We start from the raw sequence: 20,152 nt of genomic DNA, 5'->3' as shown, positions 1-20,152 counted from the left end.
CCCCCTGGCTGCTGGGGATTGATGTGAACATGAGCCAAAGCCTCCCACAGCCTGAACTTCCCTGGCTGTCATCTGAAGTTGGGTTGCTCTGGACTTCAGATGTCCTGGAGGGAGGCTGTCTGCCCTGTCAGCCCACTCAGGAGGAGAAACAGAGTGCAAGGAGCATTGCCCACTGCTCCCTAGGGTAGCACAAGGGTTTTTCTTCCTTTCTGCGGTCTGTGGGTGTTTCAGTTTTCACCTGAGCGTTCGCTGGGAGCAGCTGGGAGCACAGACCTGACATCTGGGGGCAGAGCAGATCCTCAGCATTAACCCTGCACCCATGATGGAGCCACCCCTTCAGTGCCAGCTCCTCTTGGTCAAAGGCTTGGTGACACCCCCAAACAATGACACTTGGAGGGCAGTGGCACCACGCACTTCCAGCCACTGCCTTCTCAGTGTGCTCAGCCCAGCCTGCTCTAGACTTCCTCCCTTTGATCCAGCAGCTCTCCAGGCATCCCCCGGAGGCTGCTCCTGGTTGGAAGCAGAGTGATCCTGGTCTGACAGTCTCTCTGATTCCTCCCAGATGGAGCCAGCAGAGGAACAAGATGCAGGAAACCACACCCTGCTGAGTGAATTCATCCTCTCTGGGTTGTCCAGCCGCCCGGAACTCCAGCACCTGCTGTTCTTCACAATCTGCTTCGTTTACAGCATGACTCTCATCGGGAACCTCCTCATCTGCATGGCCACAGCTCACCCCACCCTCCACACGCCCATGTACTTCTTCCTCCGCGTCCTGTCCATCCTGGATATTTCCACAGCCTCAGTGGTGGTCCCCAAGATGCTGGTGAGCACCCTGTCAGAGGACAGGAGCATCTCCTACCTGGGCTGTGTCACACAGCTCTACTGTGTGGTTTTCTTAGCGTCCACTGAGTGGTACCTGCTGGCAGCCATGGCCTACGACCGCTACGTGGCCGTGTGCCGCCCGCTGAGGTACCCGGCCCTCATGAGCACCAGGGCTTGCTTCTCCATGGTGCTGCTCTCCTGCTGCAGCGGCCAGGTGGTGTCGGTGGTGCAGACAGCCTGGGTGTTCACCCTGCCCTTCTGTGGGCCCAGGAGCATCAACTACTTCTTCTGTGACATCCCGCCGCTGGTGCTGCTCTCGTGCGCGGACACCTCGCGCTACGAGCGGCAGCTGATCTCGGCCACCGTGCTCGTCATCTTCACGCCCTTCTGCCTCATCCTGCTGTCCTACACCTGCATCATCTCCAGCATCCTGAGGATCTCCTCTGCAGAGAGCAGGCACAAGACCTTCTCCACCTGTTCCTCGCACCTTACCGTGGTAACGTTGTACTGCGCCAGCGGGACTTTGATTTACTTGCAGCCAAAATCCAGTGATTCACAGGAGGCCAAGAAAGTCCTGGCTCTCATATACACAACTGTAATTCCCACTTTAAACCCCCTCATTTACAGCCTGAGGAATAAAGAAGTGAAAGAAGTACTAGTCAGAGGGATGGCTGTGTTGATGAAGAAATAAAGATTTTCCTCTCCATGAATGTGTGGATTAAAAACCTTATTTCCATTTTTTGTGAGTTCTGATGGTTATCTAGATCAGAGGAAACTACAGGCACAAAGATATATTTCACACTTTTAAATATTTGTCTTTATTCTTTGCTTTAGAAGCAAATTATTTAGAATTTCTATCTCCATCTCTTCCTTAGTACAATATAAATTCCAGACGTTTCTTATAAAGCAGAAATATGGTAACGTTGTACTGCACCAGTGGGACTTTGATTTACTTGCAGCCAAAATCCAGTGATTCACAGGAGGCCAAGAAAGTCCTGGCTCTCATATACACAACTGTAATTCCCACTTTAAACCCCCTCATTTACAGCCTGAGGAATAAAGAAGTGAAAGAAGTACTAGTCAGAGGGATGGCTGTGTTGATGAAGAAATAAAGATTTTCCTCTCCATGAATGTGTGGATTAAAAACCTTATTTCCATTTTTTGTGAGTTCTGATGGTTATCTAGATCAGAGGAAACTACAGGCACAAAGATATATTTCACACTTTTAAATATTTGTCTTTATTCTTTGCTTTAGAAGCAAATTATTTAGAATTTCTATCTCCATCTCTTCCTTAGTACAATATAAATTCCAGACGTTTCTTATAAAGCAGAAATATGGTAACGTTGTACTGCACCAGTGGGACTTTGATTTACTTGCAGCCAAAATCCAGTGATTCACAGGAGGCCAAGAAAGTCCTGGCTCTCATATACACAACTGTAATTCCCACTTTAAACCCACTGATTTACAGCCTGAGGAATAAAGAAGTGAAAGAAGTACTAATCAGGGGGATGGCTGTGTTGATGAAGAAATAAAGATTTTCTTCTCCATGAATGTGTGGATTAAAAACTTATTTCCATTTTTTGTGAGTTCTAATGATTAACTAGATCAGGGGAAACTACAGGCACAAAGATCTTTTTCACACTTTTAAATATTTTGTATTTATTCTTTGAAGCAAATTATTTAGAATTTTTATCTCCATTTCTTCCTTAAAGTACAAAATATATATTTCAGACATTTCTTCTAAAGCTGAGCACTTCCCATGTCTAATTCAGGTATCCAGGCTGCCACTCATCACTTCATTGCAGGAGTTCTCCTCACCCTCTTACTGAAGAAATACTTTTATAGTGAATTTTCCAGGCTAAGCACACACTAATTGATAGGGACTACATGTTTTGCTTTTCCTTTTTTTCCCTTTTTTTATATATTTTCCATTCCTTCTGGCAGAAAAGAGCTCTACTGAATGACAGTGATAAGGAAATTAGTTCACTTCTTTCAGAGCCTTGTGTTTTTCATTTAAGGTGTTGGGAAAGGGAAGGAAAGGAAGATTAACTGGAGATAATTCCTTATTTCCAGCAAGAACTCAGCATTTAATGCAGTGCAGTGCCCCCACCCTCCGAGCACTGCATGGGATAAGAGCATTCTGGAAATCCCAGCTGGAGAAATTCATCCAGGCATGAAAAGAAGAATTTCCAGAGGATTAGCACACAGAGAAAAGGGCTGCTACAACCTGGGAGTATTTATTTAGGAGGGTTTTGAGGTTTATTCTGGATACAGGAGGTGCTCTGGCTTGGTGAATAGCCTGGGCCAGAGCCTGCAGCATTCAAACTGTACTTTCCATATTGAGGTCAAGAAAAAGAAATCTTCACTACCAATGTGGCCATGCTGAGCTCTGAGGTGTCTCTGTTTCATCTGACTGGCCATAAAGGCAGAAAAGGGCACTAAAATTGAGTATAATGTTCTTTTTTTTGGTTTAGTTTGCTTGTAAAAGAGGAAAGCAATGTAAGTCATCTCAGGATGAAGTCATTGCCTGACTTCACAAACTTCACAACAACAGTTAATGACAGAGTGTTAATTGCATTTGGCAATGTTGTTTGCTTAGACTCCTCTAGGGAGCTTAATTTGTCTCTGTATTGTTGAAACTTTTTTTTTTCTGCATAACTGGAACACTGGAGAAAGAGTTAATGAAACTTCATTTACATTTCTACAGACTTTGCTTCTGGGAGCTGATTTACTTTTACCTCTGTGAAAACAGAGAATTTTTTTTTCTTGTTTTATTACTCAGAAAGATAATACTGAAAAAAGCATTTCTTAAAAATAATAAAGTTTATGACTCTAGTATAATAACAATAGCGTTGATCACTTTAAGGGACTTTGCATTCCAAATGGTTAAAGCTTTTGATTTGCCTCTTTTAAAGATGTTTCAGACTCTGATACAAGGAGAGACATCCACAATCACTCATCCATTTGGAATAAACCTTTTTTATTCCTGCTGCAGTGCCCTCCCACCAAACACTATCAGCAACTTTCTGTTTTTCCTGAATTCATCTCTCCTGTTTCCTGTTTCCACATGTGCACAAAGAGAAACTGAGGTGGGGTAGGAAACAAAGCAGGTTTTTAGCTGGTGTAAATCAGAATTTCACCTCTAGCAAGGAGAACTGATTGTTGGTCCCTAAGAACCACAGCCATGGGTTTTGCTAGAGCTGAGCTCACACTTACACCATCCTGTTTCCTCTATAAAAAAGGGAAATTCTGGTTAAATTACATCATTCAGTGGATTCCAGCTTCACAAATAGACCAGGGCAGAAGTTTGTGCCTGGATTCATCTCCCCAACCCCAATATGTGAACTATTGATTCTAGCACTTTTATGGAAGAATGCATTTTTAAAAATCATATATTTTAACATGTTAATTTCTTTCTATTAATTATTTTCAGAAGTCCGTGTGATTGGGTATTTAATAACTAATTAATTCACTTTTTCTGGCAAAAATTGGTACTGATTTAAATGTCTGTCTTGATATGGGCTGCTGAGCTCAACGTGCTGCCATAGTTTGTGGTTCTGTGAACACCTCCTGCCATGGGTGCACTTGATCTCCTTAAGGAAGCTCCAAGAAAACAGCTAAATTAGTCATTAGTTGTGTGTTGCTGGTGCAGTACTTGATTCTTCACTTTAGAACCACATAGTGAAGTTTTAGCATTGTTGGAATGTGCTGCTTCTTTATTTCCGCTTATGACATTAAAGGTCAGCACTGAGTTTAAATTTTTATTTGCATTACAAGGGGGTTATTAATATACATGTGTCTATGTAGTATAGAATGGAAGGGAGAGAGAAAGAGAAGAGAGAAAGAAAAAGAGAGAGAGAGAGAGGGAGAAAGAGAGGAAGGGAGAAAGAAAAGAAAAAGAGAGAAAGAGAGAGAGAGAAAAGAAAGAGAAAGAAAGAAAGAAAGAAAGAAAGAAAGAAAGAAAGAAAGAAAGAAAGAAAGAAAGAAAGAAAGAAAGAAAGAAAGAAAGAAAGAAAGAAAGAAAGAAAGAAAGAAAGAAAGAAAGAAAGAAAGAAAGAAAGAAAGAAAGAAAGAAAGAAAGAAAGAAAGAAAGAAAGAAAGAAAGAAAGAAAGAAAGAAAGAAAGAAAGAAAGAGAATTATTTGATGTATTGAATTTTTGAATTAATAAGTGATGTGGAGAATTCTAGACAATGGCTTCTAGAGGCCACATGGTTCAGAATTATATAAGTTACAAGAAATAATAAATACAATAAATAATTACAAATAAATTCATGCATCTTAGAGCTTTAACTAAGGCACCTGAGTTAGCACTGCTGATGCCACAATTCTATAATTATCACCCCTGGAGCCAGAAACAATCAACACACTGAAGAGACAAAGAAAACTTTATCCAGTGTAATATAGTATAGTTTATTAAAGCAATTGTTCAGCATTCTGAATCAATAGAGTCAGACACCCATCATTCCCAGAGTCAGGGGCACCCTACCTTCTTTTACACAGGAATATCAGTGATGAACACAGTTTTGTCATGGAAACACCAGATTTGATGGTGCCAGAAACAACCAAAACACTGAAGAGGCAAAGAAAACTTTATCCAGTGTAATATAGTATAGTTTATTAAAGCAATTTTTCAGCATTCTGAATCAATAGAGTCAGACACCAATCATTCCCAGAGTCAGGGGCACCTCACATTCTTTTATACAGGAATTTCAGTGATGAACACAGTTTTGTCATGGGATCATCACATTTGATGACTTTGGTCTGCTGTCCGCTCCAGTTTCTGCTTTCCTGCTGACAGAAATATTTTCCCCAGCGTTCTCCTGATGGCCTTTTTCATCTCAGTGTTTCTGAGTGTGTAGATCATTGGGTTTAGCATTGGGGTGACCACAGTGAAAACAACAGAGACCACCTTGTCCCCAGGGGATTTCTTATAAGGCTGGGCGTAGGTGAGGATGCAGGGGATGAATATTAAGCTCACAACAGTTATCTGTGTTCCACAGGTGGACAGAGCTTTTCTCTTCCCTTCCGTGATGCACGTCCTTATCTTCAGCAAGATGACAATGTAAGAAATAATCAAGATCACAAAAAGGCTGATGAGGATCATTCCACTGTTAAACACCATCTGCAGCTCAGCCACGCGAGTGTCAGTGCAGGCCAGTTTGATGACCTGGGGGACGTCACAGTAGAAATTGTCCAGTACATTTGGGCCACAGAATGGCAGCTGGAGGAGAAGGCCAGTTTGTGTAATGGAATGAAGAAATCCACCCAGCCATGCAGCTGCCACCAGGCCTGTGCAGGTGCTCCAGCTCATGATGGACAGGTAGCGCAGGGGCTCACAGATGGCCACGTAGCGATCCACCATCATCCCCAGGAGCAGAAATGCCACTGCACCTGCAATGAAATGGAAGAAGAACATCTGGAGGAAACACTGGCGGAAGGAGATGACTTTGTGCTGGGTGAGGAGGCCTGACAGCAGCTTGGGAGTGTTGACTGAGGAGTCACTGACGTCAAGGAAGGCGAGGTTGGCCAGGAGAAAGTACATGGGGGTGTGGAGGTGGTGGTCCACAGCCACAGTGGCCATGATGGTGAAGTTCAGCAGCCAGGTCATCACATAGATGAGAAAGAAGATCACATAGAGAAAATACTGCACCTTGTGGCTCTGTGTCAGGCCCAACAGGACAAATTCTGTCACAGTGGTGGTGATGTTCTTTGATTCCATCCTTTATCCCTGCACAAACAAGAGCAATAAAGATGACTATAAATGTGTGTTGGGCTATAGAATTATTAAAACATAAAATCACAGAATGATTTATGATTAATCCAGGAGGGATTTTTGGAAGTCATCAAGTCTCACAAACTCTGTGAACTGTTCAAGTATATAACCAAACAAAACAAAACAAAGCAAAACAAAAAACCAAATTCCCTTATATTCAGTGAGAACTTAGGATGTTCCAGTTAGTGTCTGTTGCCCTTCATCTTATTGTTGTACACCTCCAGGAAGGCTCTATCTGCTCTGTATCTTCATCTCATCAGCTAGTTATACACAGAAATCAGGTTCCCCTCAGCCTTCTCTCCTGTATGGGTGAACAAACCCAGTTCTCTCAGCCTCTCCTTGAATGCCGTGTCATCCAGCCCATGATTAATTTGGAGACCCTCCAAGGAAGTCAATCCAGTGTATGTATGACTGTCCTTCTTGTCCTGGAGTGCTGGTCTTGACCCACTGAGGAGAGATGGAATCATTTCCCTGCACTGAGCAGGGCTGGGATCAGTTCCCTGCAGTGAGCAGGGATGGGATCAGTTCCCTGCACTGAACAGGGATGAGATCAGTTCCCTGCACTGAGCAGGGCTGGGATCAGTTCCCTGCACTGAGCAGGGCTGGGATAATTTCCCTGCACTGAACAGGGCTGGGATAATTTCCCTGCACTGAGCAGGGCTGGGATCAGTTCCCTGCAGTGAGCAGGGCTGGGATCAGTTCCCTGCACAGAACAGGGATGGGATCAGTTCCCTGCACTGAGCAGGGCTGGGATCAGTTCCCTGCACTGAGCAGGGATGGGATCAGTTCCCTGCAGTGAGCAGGGCTGGGATCAGTTCCCTGCACTGAACAGGGATGGGATAATCTCCCTGCACTACCTGGCCAGACCTCTGCCGGCAGAGCTGAAGCTTCACCTTCTATGACAGAGGAACACATTCCCGTCTCCTGTTCAGCTGTTTGCCAGGGTCACTATCTGTGGAAGAGATTTTACAGCAATTTCTGCGAGCCAGAGAGAAGGTTGAGAAGAGGATCCATGTTTACCCCTGAAAGAATTTCCTACCAAGGTCATTGACATAGAAACCAAGAAAGAAAGAAGGATAAATAAGAGAAACTTGCAGCTGCCTATTCTAATGAGCACTTTGTTTGTCTGAGTAAATTGAGTAAACTTATGAGTTTTATAAGAATGCCTAAAAAGCATGCAGGCTATAATAAAACTGGGTTTGAAGCCTTCTGAAAATGGAGTGTTGCTTTGTATTATCTCAACTGTGACCATTATCTACAAAGCTGCTTCCTGGCCTCCAGCCTCTGCTGATTGCACAGGCTTGTCCTCTCCCAGAAGCAGGATGAATATTTACTTATGTCAGACTTCATAACATTCATGCCAACCTATTTCTCCAAACTCTCCCTACAAATTCCTGCCCTGCCATCCAGTGTACTGACTCCTCCCTCCATTTTCCTGTCCTCAACTCCAGTCACCACATGAGTTTGTGTAAAATCCCTCTCTGTTTCTCTTGCAGGCCACTCCCTGGTGCAGGAAGTCTGCTGAAAGGTTTCCACAGAGATTTCTCTTCTCTCCATGCGTTAAATTCAGTGAATTTGGAGACACTGTGGGGAAGTTCTAAGAGATGATGGCAGCTGCTCACCTGCACCCACAGACCAAGGTGACGGAGCCATTTCCCTGATGGGAAGTTACTACCTCTACTTGGCTGCTGAAACAAAAATCTAATTTTTTACAATAAACCACAGCTTTTTTATTTTCCCCTAGAAACTGTTAAACTATTCCCAAAATGGAATTTCAGAGAACTGTAGAAACAAGAACTCTCTGCACATTTCCATTCCCTCTGGTGAATACTCTGCAGGGATACTGTAATTTTTTCCCATAACAGTTTCCTCCTTAGTGTCAGTTCATAATTCCATTTTAAAGCCTTATATAATTAATCCTATTTTCTGCTTGAAAATTGCAGATCTTTTTCCACAGATCCAAAAAGGAAAACCACTTTTGGCAGGAAATCACATTTTCGAACAATCTACAGCTGATACTGTAGATTCTTTGTTCTCATTTCCCATTAAAAAATAGTATTTTCACAGAATCTTGGAGGAGAGAAAAAGCAATTTGCTTTCAACTCTAATCCAACCTTTCTCTTTTGTCTCAGTAATCCCTCTAACACAAAAGTAAGACTGAGCTGCAGCAAAACCTGAAATACAGAAATGCTGAGACAGGTATGATTCATGCCTGCCTTCCCTCAGACCTCTCCCAACACATGGGGAGTGTCTCTGAAGCTCTGTTAAGTAATATTATATATTAAAAGTGATAAACATTTTCCGGTAATTTCCTCTTTCACAAATAATCATTGCCACAGGCAGCATGTGGAATTATTCATCCTTGCAGTATTTTTGGCAGAAAGAGCAAATACCTTCAGCAAACTCCTGTTTCTGTGATCCAACTTCAACAGACAACAAGAATTCATTCTCAAATTACAAGATAAAACAGCACAGCTCTACTCAGAGGAGATGATTGCAAACCTACCTCCAACAGAAGACTCGAACAACCTTCCCTTATAGGATTCATGATGCCTTTGTTAAGGGAAATTATGGGATTCAAAAAGAAAGCAAAATCCCAAATCACCTTGCACTTCTGGTCATTCAAAAAAGAATAACAATAATATAATTAGCAAAACTAGATTTTGTCACCTTGGGGCTAATTAAAAAGTTCTTCATGTCATGTGGATCAGGACACGTGCAGATGAAGGAACCTTGTGATAATTGGAGCAGAACTAAAATGGGAATTTTCATGGCAGTGTAGTCACTCCTTCCCTTTGCAAGATGAAAAAATGCAAATTATAACTCTCCCAACCACAGACTCTCAAATTATAACTCACAAATTGCTGCCCTGGAGCTTGTGTTCAACTGTGCTTTGAAATAAAAAAGTTCAGTCATTGCTACAGGATTGTTTATCAGTAAAGCCTTCAGGGCAGTGATTAAAACACTTCTCTGCTCCTTTACAAAGTGAATTTTTCTGGTTATACAATAAAAACTTGGTCTACACATGCACAAAGGGGCACAGATGCCCACCAGCAGGTAGAGAAACCAGAGAGGAACCTAAGCAGAGAAAAGGACACTCTGATCCAGCTCTTCCAAGGGCTGTGCCAGGAGATCCAGCAGCCCCTGCTGGGTGTGGATCTATTCCAGTGGCTCAGTGGGAACAGCTCTGGGGTCAGCTCACAGCCTGAGGCAGAGTTAATGCCCAGGGGATAAAGGACCCATTATGGAATGGAGGGGAAAAGCATCTCAGATGGTTCCAAGGTTTGCTAGGGACTTGTCTGGCCGTGCCCTGCTGCTGCTGAGTGCAGCCAGGATTCCCTGTCTGGGTGAGGGATCTCTATTCTGTGTGTCCATGGTGCCAGGTGCCACTGGCCTGCCTGGCCACCTGGGCACACTGAGCCATTGTCACCCAGCATGCCCAGGTCATTCCAGCTTTCCAGGCCCTCAGGGCTAAGCCTGGAGCACTGCATGGATTTGTTGTGACCCAGGTGCAGGACCCTGATGAGCCTCCTACCACTGGCACTGCCCATGGCCGTCTGCAGAGCCTGCCCACCCTCCCAAAAATGCCATCCAAGCTGGGTCTGCCAGCTCACTAAGAGTGCACTCAACCCCCTTGTCACGGTGGTATTTTATGAAAAACCCCTTCTTCATGATTTCTACTCCTGGCAAGATGAGAAGCCTCAGTTTCTCAATGTTTTGCTCCTCTGGAATGTGATTTGGAGAATTGTTTACACAGCATGTGAATTGTTTTTAATTAATGACCAATCCCAGCCAGCTGTGTCAGGACTCTGGTCAGTCATGAGTTTTTATTATCATTCTTGTCCAGCCTTCTGATGTCTCCTTTCTCTTTCCTTAGTATAGTTTATAATTTTATTTTAATATTATATAATATAATATAATATAATAATAATCAGCCTACTGAGAACTTGGAGTCAATTCTCATCTCTCACCTTGTTCTGGGGACCCTCACAACACCACAACAATTGGTGACCACACCTCCCCATGCAGATCACTGGTGAAAGACACTAAAAAGGACTAAAAAGTACTGAGCCCTGGGGAACACCAGTTCTGATGGGCCACCAGCTGGGTTTAACCCTTCCCCACCTGGGTTTAACCCTTCCCCACCTGGGTTTAACCCTTCCCTACCTGGCACTCAGCTGCCCAGACTGGTTTGTACCCAGAGCAGGGTATGCCCATGCAGGCCAGGAGCAGCCAGTGTCTCCAGGAGAGCACTGTGGAAAATGGAATCAAAGGTTTTACTGAAGTCCATGGTCAGTGGAAATCAAGGGGTACATGGAAGGGAAACACCAACTTTAATTAGGGAATCAGTGTCTTACAATTAGTGAAAGAATGTTTAAAGCAGATTAACAATACAAATGGTGCAGAACTATGACTGCTACAGAAAACTCTGAATTAAGCCTTGCTGTCTTTAATACTGTTGCAGCTTAGCAGTCAGCCCAGAGCTAACCCCAAAGCAAGGCAGCAGTGCAGATCACTCAGCTCTGTCAGAATGAGACCACAACTCCAGGCTCAGCTGCTCACAGATGTCACACAGATGTCTCCAGTATGTACTGAACAGAGACAGGAGACTCATCTAGACTTCACCAAGACTGATCCTTCAGCTACTCTGGCATAAACAGAAATGAGTGAACTGCTGTTGTTGTGGATGGCACAGAGTAGGTCTTTATCTGCCTGAAGTGCCTTTTAATAGTATTTTCTAGCCCCAGCTTACATCACACTAGGAGTATTTCTCCAGAAGTACTGCTACAATAAACTTCACTGCTCTGTGGACTTCACACCCTGCAACCCCCTTTGGGATATGGAAGTGGGTCAAGGGAAGCACATGGATGCATTTTCTGCCACTGTGAGATGATGAAATTGCTTTAAAAGGGAAGAGGTTCTGCTTCCCAAGGCAGACCAGGCAGCTGGGATATCCTCAGTGCCCAGTCAGGGGGAACACCTGAACACCAGCACCACCTCATGGGATCAGTAAAAAACCACCCTGGTGTGAGGTAAGCACAAGGAAGGCAATAGCTGAAATGCTCCTTTGGACTAAAGCTGTGACCAAAGCTCACACAGGGATGTACCACCCAGCTTTCCCGAGCTCAAGCTTAGATGGGCACTCAGCCAAGGCAAAGCAGCCCAGGGGCCACAGTCTGACTGTCACCCTTTCCTCTAGAGGCTGGCAAAGCAGGGCTCTCCCTCATCCCTGCCACAGCACAAGGGGAATGCAACCCTGGAAGGGTGCAACTCTTTGGGTTAGACATAGCTGAAGGTACTGAGACATCCACTTGGTACCAGGCACAAGAAAAGAGAGGGCAGAGTCTCCAAGCAATTTGTATTCAGCACCCTAAGATGCATCTTCTCCCACAACCACCAACACCAAGAGACTTTAGCTGTTCTGCTTTGCCTGTCATCATGGAGAAAACAGGAAGGGCAACTTCCAGTACCATGGAGGAATTACAAGAGCATTAGGACTGTTTCATGCTGCCATATCTCTCAGGAGAGAAGACAGGACACCCCCAGCTGCTTTGCCAGCAGTTCACACGCACACCACACAAAGGGAAGATGGGCAATCCCACAGTCCCAGTCCTGTGAGGGGCTCCTGCCCTTCCCCAAGTGCAGGTGATGTTAACATTCAGGTGGCAGTAAGAGGGATGATTCCTCAACAGTGAGATACGGGAGGGCAGGATTGCTCACCCCTGCTGTACGTGGATGGGGAAGTGTCAGGGGGCAGGGCTCCCCTCTTTGATAGGGAGCTCACACAAACAGGGCCCAGCCCAAGCAGGGAGGCCTCAAGCCACAATGTCCTTGAGAGCTGCAGGCAGCTCAGGGAAGATGAAGCGGTAGCCGCTCTCCAGGGTGCGCTTGGGCAGCACCCTCTGTCCCTCCAGCAGCATGGCCGCCCTCTCTGCCCCAAAGAGAGCCCGCACGGCCCAGGCGGGCACCGGCAGCAGCGCCGGGCGCCCCAGGGCTGCCGCCAGCTCCTGGGCAAAGGTGCCATTGGAGGTGCCAGGCGAGGACGGGGCGACGCCGTTGAGGACGCCTCGCACTGACTCCGTCTCCAGGGCGTGACACACGATCCCAGCCAGGTCCTGGATGTGGATCCACGGGAAGGGCTGCAGTCCAGAGCCCATGGGCCCTCCGAGTCCCAGGCGGAAAGGCAAGAGCATCTGGGAGATTGCGCCGCCATCTCGGCCCAGCACCACACCTGTGGGGAGAACAGAGTGACAGAGTGACACCAGGTGCTGCTGCCAGAGGGCAAAACCTCCTTCACACCCACACCTACAAGCAGGAGAACCCTTAAGGGGCTGGCTGGAACAGCACCCCAACAAGGAAAGAGAGAAGAACTGATGCCCTTTACCCAGCTCTTCCCAGCAGTAAAGCAATCCCCATTAATAACCACGATGCCCCATCTCACCTGATCTCACCACAACACCACGAGTTGGGCTCTCAGGGATGAGAGCTGCAGCCTCCCACGAGCTCACCAGGCGTGAGAAGAAGTCAAAATCCCCTCCTGCACTGTCTTCAGTGTACTCAGCTGTGGGGCTGGGCCGGTAAAAACCTGCAGGGTGACAGCAGAAAGGGGGTCAGGGTTGAATGATCACACCAAGCCCCTCTTTCCCATCAGACCTTCTCTGCCTCCAGGAGCCCAGAACTCCTGTGAGGAAAGGCTGAGAGAACTGGGATTGTTCAGCCTGGAAAAGAGACCTAATTGCAACCTTCCAGTACCTGAAGGGAACCTATAGGAAAGCTGGAGAGAGACTACAAGGGCCTGGAGTGCCAGGACAAGGGGGAATTGCTTCAAATTTAAAGTCAGTTTAGACTGGCTGCTAGGAAGGAAATCTACCCTGTGAGGGTGGGGACGCCCTGGCACAGGGTGCCCAGAGCAGCTGTGGCCACCCCTGGATCCCTGAAAGTGTCCAAGGCCAGGCTGGATGGGGTTTGGGACAGTGAAAGGTGTCCCTGTCACGGCACTGCATTGGCTTTAGGGCCCCTTCCAACCCAAGACCATTCTGGGATTCTGTGAGCTTGATCACTCCACCAGGGATGTCCTCACAAGAACAGCTCAGGGTCTCTGATACTGACAAGTTTTTGAACTACCAATGTGCTCTACAGGTTCAGCAGGATGCACTAACACTCAGGCAGCCCCAAAACCCAAACAGGCCTGCAAGCAACACACTGAGGTGGCTGGAAGGTTTAAACCATGGCAGCTTTAAAGATAAATCTCAGCTTAAAAGACTGCAGCAAGCAGGAAGTTGGAGATTATGCAGAAGGCCTTACTGACACAAATTGATTCTACAGGATGCCTAAAGGCTTTCACAGGAAAACACAGAACTGCCCTAGACAAAGCACAGGGAGCCAAATTCCTCTCCAGCAGCACTAAAAGCTTATCAAGGCTTGCCTAAACACAGTGACACTGATAGCAATACAGCTGACATTTCAAGGCAAGAAGGTGCTCCTGAGGAACTGTCTGCAGGCAAGGCCTCTCCAGGTCAGCAGGAGTGCTGTCTTGGCCAGGCCCAACCAATACCTACGCCAGTGACGAGGACCCAGGCACGGGGAGGCTGCTCAGCAGCACCGATGGCTTTGGCCAAGGCCTTCGTGGTCTCCACCCGGCTGCTGACGACCTCCCTGCAGAAGTCATCATTCCACCTGGGAAAGGGAGAGCCAGGGATCAAACACCTCACAGGACACTGCCACCAAGGGGGACCCAGCCAACACCAGCTCACACGCACAGGGTGGTGCCTCAGGTTTTAGTTTTTATATTTTTCAGGTTCTATGTTGCTTTAGTGGGTGGCTCTGGGCTTCTATTAGGGGATGGTGAGCTCTGTGCACAGAGCAGGGAGACAAAACAATTCCTGCTCCAGCTGGGGACCAAGGACAAATGAGCCAAATCTCAGGCCAAGAGCACAAACACCGTGGGCTGGAGAGGGAAAAACAAGGATGGGACTGCATGGGCCAAACCTGGAATTGGACAATTAACTCCAATAGAGCAGATATGCAAATAGAGCGGAACTTATAAAAGTGAGAGACCTCATGAGCATTGTTGTGCATTTTGTGACCATTTTGGTTCATTTTGTGTTACTTTTGTGGCCATTTTGGTTACCTTGGGTGCAGCCCTGGCTGGGCTCTTGTAGTGCCCAAGGTGGATCCATGGAGGAGATCCTTTGAATAAATCCCTTCATTATTCTCTAATTGGACAATTAACTCCAATATGCAAATGGAGCAGAGCTTATAAAAGTGAGAGACCCTGTGACCAGTGGGGCATTTTGTGACCATTTTGGTTCATCTTGGGTGTAGCCCTGTGCTGTCCCAGGTGGATCCATGCATCCTCCTAATTAATCCCTGCTTTATTCTTGAGCTCTGTCCAGTCTCTGTTCTAGGGCAGCCTGCACAAGGCATCAAGGAGAGGTCACAGGAACTCCCCTCACCTCAGAGCAAAGGGAGGACATGTCATCTTACAGCACAAAGGCAGAGGAACTTTGGGAGATGGTGGCTCTAACCCTTACAAGACTGAAGGGTTTGGACTGCCTTCAGACAAAGTCAGCAAAGGAGCTAGACAGCAAAGCTGGTGCTCCTCCCAGAAGTCAAACTTTGCATGCAGGCATGCCACCCAATCTCCTTTTGGAAATGTGGAACTAATGTTTCTGGCCTCCAGCTGTAGATGCAGGAGGGAACTTTTCTTCCAAAGGTCTCTCAGAACCTACCAGGCCCACAGAAATGCTCTGGGTACTTGAGGGTGCAAATGTCAACCCAAGAGCTTCATGGTCATGTTGTTTCCTCCCTTTCCACATTCGCTGACAACACTAGCCTGTCTTCACTCCACCTTATCCCAAGAGCACTATGGAACATCAAGTTACCTGCGGAAAGGGTTGAGGACATTTTCACCAGCCAAGTTGACCACAGCTTCACACAGGGGCAGCCCGGAGTGGGACAGCTCCTCCTGGGCAGGAGTGACAGACATGACAAATCAGGCCACCCCTCGGATCAAGCCTTCCCTGCAAATAAGCAGAGCAGGCTCCCAAGAACTTCACCCAGTTTCTTCCTGACATTTGCAGAGACAGCACGAATGGAGAAGATTTTGTTTCTTGGAGCTACAGCAGTACCCATTCTAATGACTCTGACCCATGGAACACCCAGCAAAAGGACATCCAGAGGAGCCAGACCTCCCCTCCATGCCATGGAAAGCCACGACACACAGCCTGGTTTCTCAGCCCTGTCACACTCGCCCTGCTGTGACCGCTCTCATTTCATACCCAGCTGATCCGATCCGTGCCCCCTCTTCGTGACACATGGGTCACTTGGTGCCCTCGGCTCCGCAGCAGCTGGGTCAGGGCTCTGCCCACGAAGCCCGTCCCACCACCTGGTTAGAGAGACAGAACATCAGGGCTGTGTTGCTGTGCCATCACCCCTCTGCAGCAGAGGCGGCCCGTGCCTGGGGCTGCATCACCGCAGCACCGCCCGCGCTCACGGCCAGCTCCCATAGCCGGGGAGGAAGCGGCGGCTTGGCTCCAACCCAGCGGGCAGCACCCACAACCCAGGCCCGCCTGGCCCTTCTCCAAAACTCCGTTCCGCTCAACACTCCCGCTCCCTCACGGGACCCGCTCCCTTACGGACCTGCTCCCACAGGCACCCGCACCTCCACGGGCCTCGCTCTCTCTTCCGCCGCTCCCTCACGGCCCCGCACCCTCAGGCCCCCGTTCCCTGAGGCCGCGGCTCCCTCACGGCCCCGCTCCATCAGGGCCACCGCTCCCTCACGGCCCCCGCTTCAGACCTTCAGACCGCCGCTCTCGCAGGCCACCCCTCCCTCACGGGCCCCGTTCCCTCAGACCTCCGCTCCCTCACGGACTCCGCACCCTCACGGTTCCCGCTCGCTCACGCCCCCGCTCTCTCTCGGTCAGCCGCTCCCTCTCGGGCTCCCGCTCTCTCTGTCCGCCGCTCCCTCACGGGCCCCGTTCTCTCTTGCCCCTGCTCCCTCACGCCTCGTTCTCTCTGGGCCCTGCACGCTCACGCCCCGCTCTCTCTGTCGGCCGCTCCCTCACAGCCCCGCTCCCCCAGCCCCGCACTCACCCACCACCACCCGCATCGCCGCGCCGCGCATGCGCCGAGCAGCGCCCACGGCGCGTGCGCCCCCGCCGCGCACGGCGCCCCCTAGCGGCGCGGAGGCCCTTAAAGGGCCAGCGCATCCCAGCGCCGGGGCCGTGCTCGGGAATGGGCGGCGAACCGGGCTGGAACCGGGCTGGAACCGGGCTGGAACCGGGTTGGGGACACGGGGAGCGGCCCGGGGCTGAGGGGACACTCAGGGAACAGAGCAGAGCGGGGCTGAGGGGACATTCATCATCCATCCGGCCATCCATCCATCCATCCATCCATCATCCATCCATCCATCCATCCATCCATCCATCCATCCATCCATCATCCATCCATCATCCATCCATCCATCATCCATCCATCCATCATCCATCCATCCATCATCCATCCATCCATCCATCCATCCATCATCCATCCATCCATCATCCATCCATCCGGCCATCCATCCATCCATCCATCCATCCATCCATCATCCATCCATCCATCCGGCCATCCATCCATCCATCCATCCATCATCCATCCATCATCCTTCCCCCAGCCCCAGTCTGTCACTCAGTCACAGAACCATTAAAGTTGGAAAATACCTCCAGGATTGTTGTGTTTGACTGAACACCACCATGAGCTAAATCATGGCACCAAGTGCCATGTCCTGTCTCTTTTTGGGCACTTCCAGGAGTGGTGTCTCCCTTGCTTCACTGAGCAACCACAGCTCTCCTCATCCCTCTGGCCACCAGCTCTATGAAAGTGCCATGTCCTGTGGTTAAGAAAAGAAGAAATGGGTTTTCTACGAGGAGCCAGCTTGGATATTTGAGTTTTAAGAGTTATTTGCAGAGACACATCTCTGTGCTTCACTCTTGTCTGACTTAATTTAGCTGTGGATGTGCAGAGTGAGAATGCCTCCAACCTGAACTGGCTGTGTTCCAGAAATAAGTGCCAGAATCTGTTTGTGTCCTGTTTTCACATGTTCAGTACACTTAGGTGTGGCAGCAGATTCTGCTGCCAGAATCTGAATTTTCTGTCCTATTTTACATGTTCAGTACACTTAGGTACTGTTCAAATTGTCCAACCCATCATGTTAATTATGGCTTTAAAATGCTGGTATGTTTTGAATGGCTATAAGAGGCCTCTAAATTACAGGTCAGATGACTTGTTAAAGTCCAATTATGGTTAAATGAAACCTCACTTTCATCTGCTCTAGAAAAGGAGTAAAGCTGGCCAGAGAAAAATCAGAAAAAAAGAGATACTTTTGTTCACAGTAATGTAAAAGAAAATGTCAAAATTGTGTGTCACTGTGATCAGCCATTTAACAGATGTGTGGCCTTGGCTTACTTAATTGGCCTTACTTTTAAATTCTTATCTTTATTCTGGTTTTATGGGTAAGCATCAATGATTTAAGTGTAATTGATGTAAACTTATGAAATAATTTCATAGAAATCAAACATATTGCCCATTGAAGGATATCCTATCAGAAATTGTTTAGTTGAAATAACAATCACTAGATTCTCATAGATTTGTTTATATATCCTGCTTTTACTGACCATCTAGAAACACAAAAGAGTCTTGAAAGCAGGTCCTGATTTCCTTAATTTTACATCCTGTCCTTTATTTTACATCCCGTCCTTTATTTTACATTCAGGTCCTGATGTCCTTTATTTTACAAATTGAACGTGTGCTCATTCTCAACTTCAGGAATGGTGCTTAAAAAACCCTTTCCTTTTTAACTGTTTTTTCAGAGCCCCTTTTACCTCCCTGTTTCTGAGGGTGTAAATGAAGGGGTTCAGCGTGGGAATAACAACGGTGTAGAAGATGGAGATGATGTTGCTCTTGCTGGGTGATGAGGATGCAGCTCCAGGCTGAGCATACATGAAGAACACTGTCCCAAAGAACAAGCAGATTGTCACCATGTGAGAAGAGCAGGTGGAGAAGGCCTTGTGCCTGCTTTCTGCTGAAGGCATTTGGGTGATTGTGACGATGATATAACCATAGGAGACAAAAACCACCAGGGCAGTGCCCACAATTATTGGTCCACACACAGCCAGCATTACGAGCTCGTTGACAATGGTGTTGGAGCAGGAGGTGTGGATCACTGCAGCCACTTCACAGAAGAAGTGCTTGATTTCTCTGTGCCCACAGAAGGACAGGCTGAAGGTGAAGCCTGTCTGGATGGTGCAGTTGATGCAGCCTGACAGATAGGAGCCCACCACCATGAGCACACAAAGCCTTCTGCTCATAACCACCTGGTAGAGCAGCGGGTTGCAGATGGCAGTGAAGCGATCATAAGCCATCACAGCCAGGAAAAAAGCTTCTGTTGTGCCAAAGAGAGAGAAGAAGAACATTTGGGAAGCACAGCCAGCATAGGAAATGCTCCTTCTGCCCAGCAAGAATGCCAGGGCTGCCCTGGGAGTGATGGCAGAGGAATAACAGATGTCCAAGGTGGACAGGTTCCCCAGGAAGAAGTACATTGGGGTGTGCAGCTTGGGCTCCATCCTGATGATGAGGATCATGCCGATGTTTCCCACCACAGTGACAAAGTACATTGTGGAGAAGAGAGCTGAGAGAAGGACTTGGGATCCTGGGTGGGATCTGAACCCCACCAAAATGAACTCACTTATCCTGGTGTGGTTTTCCATCTCGGCTTTCCAAAAGGAAATTAGGATGCAGTGGATTGCAGATAGTTTGCCTGGAGAAGCAATTGTACAACAAGAAGAAAATATATGATATCAATATCTATGATATCAATATATATCTCAATATGTGACATCAATATATATATTATATATGAAACATAAGAAATATAAATTAATACAATTAATGCTCACTATAAATTATATGTATTAATTATATAAAATAATATAAAACAACATTTTATTATTCAAAATATTAATACAATGTAAATAATATCTATATATAATATAAAATAATAATATTATATATAATTAATTAAAATTATATATAATATATAATATATTACTATAACCATTATATTAGTAAAAATATAAATTATATATTAATGGATATAAATATTATTTGTAATAATTATAATTTATGCATAATGTAATATATTATATATGTTATGTAGCATTATATATTAATTATATTCTATTTATATTATTTTATTAATTATTAATTAATAAATTTAAATAGGGATATGGGAAAAGGTATAAAATTTATTGATATATCATATCTGCCGATTTTTGTCAACTACTACAGGGTAATTTATAAACTAATAATCTTGTAATATCTTCAGTATAAAGAAACATTCTGCATGCAGCTTATCCAACCTATTTTAATTTAATAAACTTTACAACCAACTAGAAACAGACATTTCATTCTACAGTTGAAGACCTATTTCAGATTTAACTGGCAGAAAATAATCTCACCCTAAGACTGCAACTAACCCACAAGATTGCAACTAATGCACAAGATTGCTCTCCCCTAA

General features: G+C 46.5%; 4 protein-coding genes across 6 annotated transcripts; 1 reads left to right on the top strand and 3 right to left on the bottom strand.

Annotated features, from left to right (window-relative positions):
- The first annotated feature begins 562 nt into the window (after positions 1-562).
- LOC132084203 (olfactory receptor 10A5-like) lies at positions 563-1,513 on the top strand. The gene has a single exon (XM_059489258.1). The coding sequence runs from the start codon at positions 563-565 to the stop codon at positions 1,511-1,513; it is 951 nt and encodes a 316-aa protein (XP_059345241.1).
- Positions 1,514-5,565: 4,052 nt separating this feature from the next.
- LOC132084202 (olfactory receptor 4D9-like) lies at positions 5,566-6,543 on the bottom strand. Its single transcript, XM_059489257.1, has one exon. The coding sequence runs from the start codon at positions 6,541-6,543 to the stop codon at positions 5,566-5,568; it is 978 nt and encodes a 325-aa protein (XP_059345240.1).
- Positions 6,544-10,908: 4,365 nt separating this feature from the next.
- SDR39U1 (short chain dehydrogenase/reductase family 39U member 1) lies at positions 10,909-16,726 on the bottom strand. Of its 3 annotated transcripts, XM_059489260.1 has the most exons (6): positions 16,693-16,726; positions 15,879-15,985; positions 15,483-15,565; positions 14,153-14,274; positions 13,040-13,183; positions 10,909-12,829 (listed from the first exon to the last, which is right to left on the bottom strand). In XM_059489260.1, the coding sequence occupies exons 1-6, from the start codon at positions 16,721-16,723 to the stop codon at positions 12,414-12,416; spliced, it is 903 nt and encodes a 300-aa protein (XP_059345243.1). In that variant the 5' UTR covers positions 16,724-16,726; the 3' UTR covers positions 10,909-12,413. The 3 variants fall into 3 exon arrangements, with proteins under 3 accessions (XP_059345243.1, XP_059345245.1, XP_059345244.1); XM_059489262.1 differs by lacking the exons at positions 14,153-14,274; positions 16,693-16,726 and adding an exon at positions 16,454-16,495; XM_059489261.1 differs by lacking the exons at positions 15,483-15,565; positions 16,693-16,726 and having other exon boundaries at positions 15,879-15,969.
- Positions 16,727-18,367: 1,641 nt separating this feature from the next.
- On the bottom strand, positions 18,368-19,346 carry LOC132084236 (olfactory receptor 9S13-like). The gene has a single exon (XM_059489301.1). It carries the CDS (start codon positions 19,341-19,343, stop codon positions 18,399-18,401), a length of 945 nt encoding a protein of 314 aa, XP_059345284.1. The 5' UTR covers positions 19,344-19,346; the 3' UTR covers positions 18,368-18,398.
- Positions 19,347-20,152: the final 806 nt, after the last annotated feature.

Source organism: Ammospiza nelsoni, chromosome 26 (genome assembly GCF_027579445.1).
Source record: "Ammospiza nelsoni isolate bAmmNel1 chromosome 26, bAmmNel1.pri, whole genome shotgun sequence".
Taxonomy (NCBI): Eukaryota; Metazoa; Chordata; class Aves; order Passeriformes; family Passerellidae; genus Ammospiza; species Ammospiza nelsoni.
The sequence above is the reverse complement of the archived record's forward strand: the minus strand, read 5'-3'. Positions and strand labels throughout refer to the sequence as shown.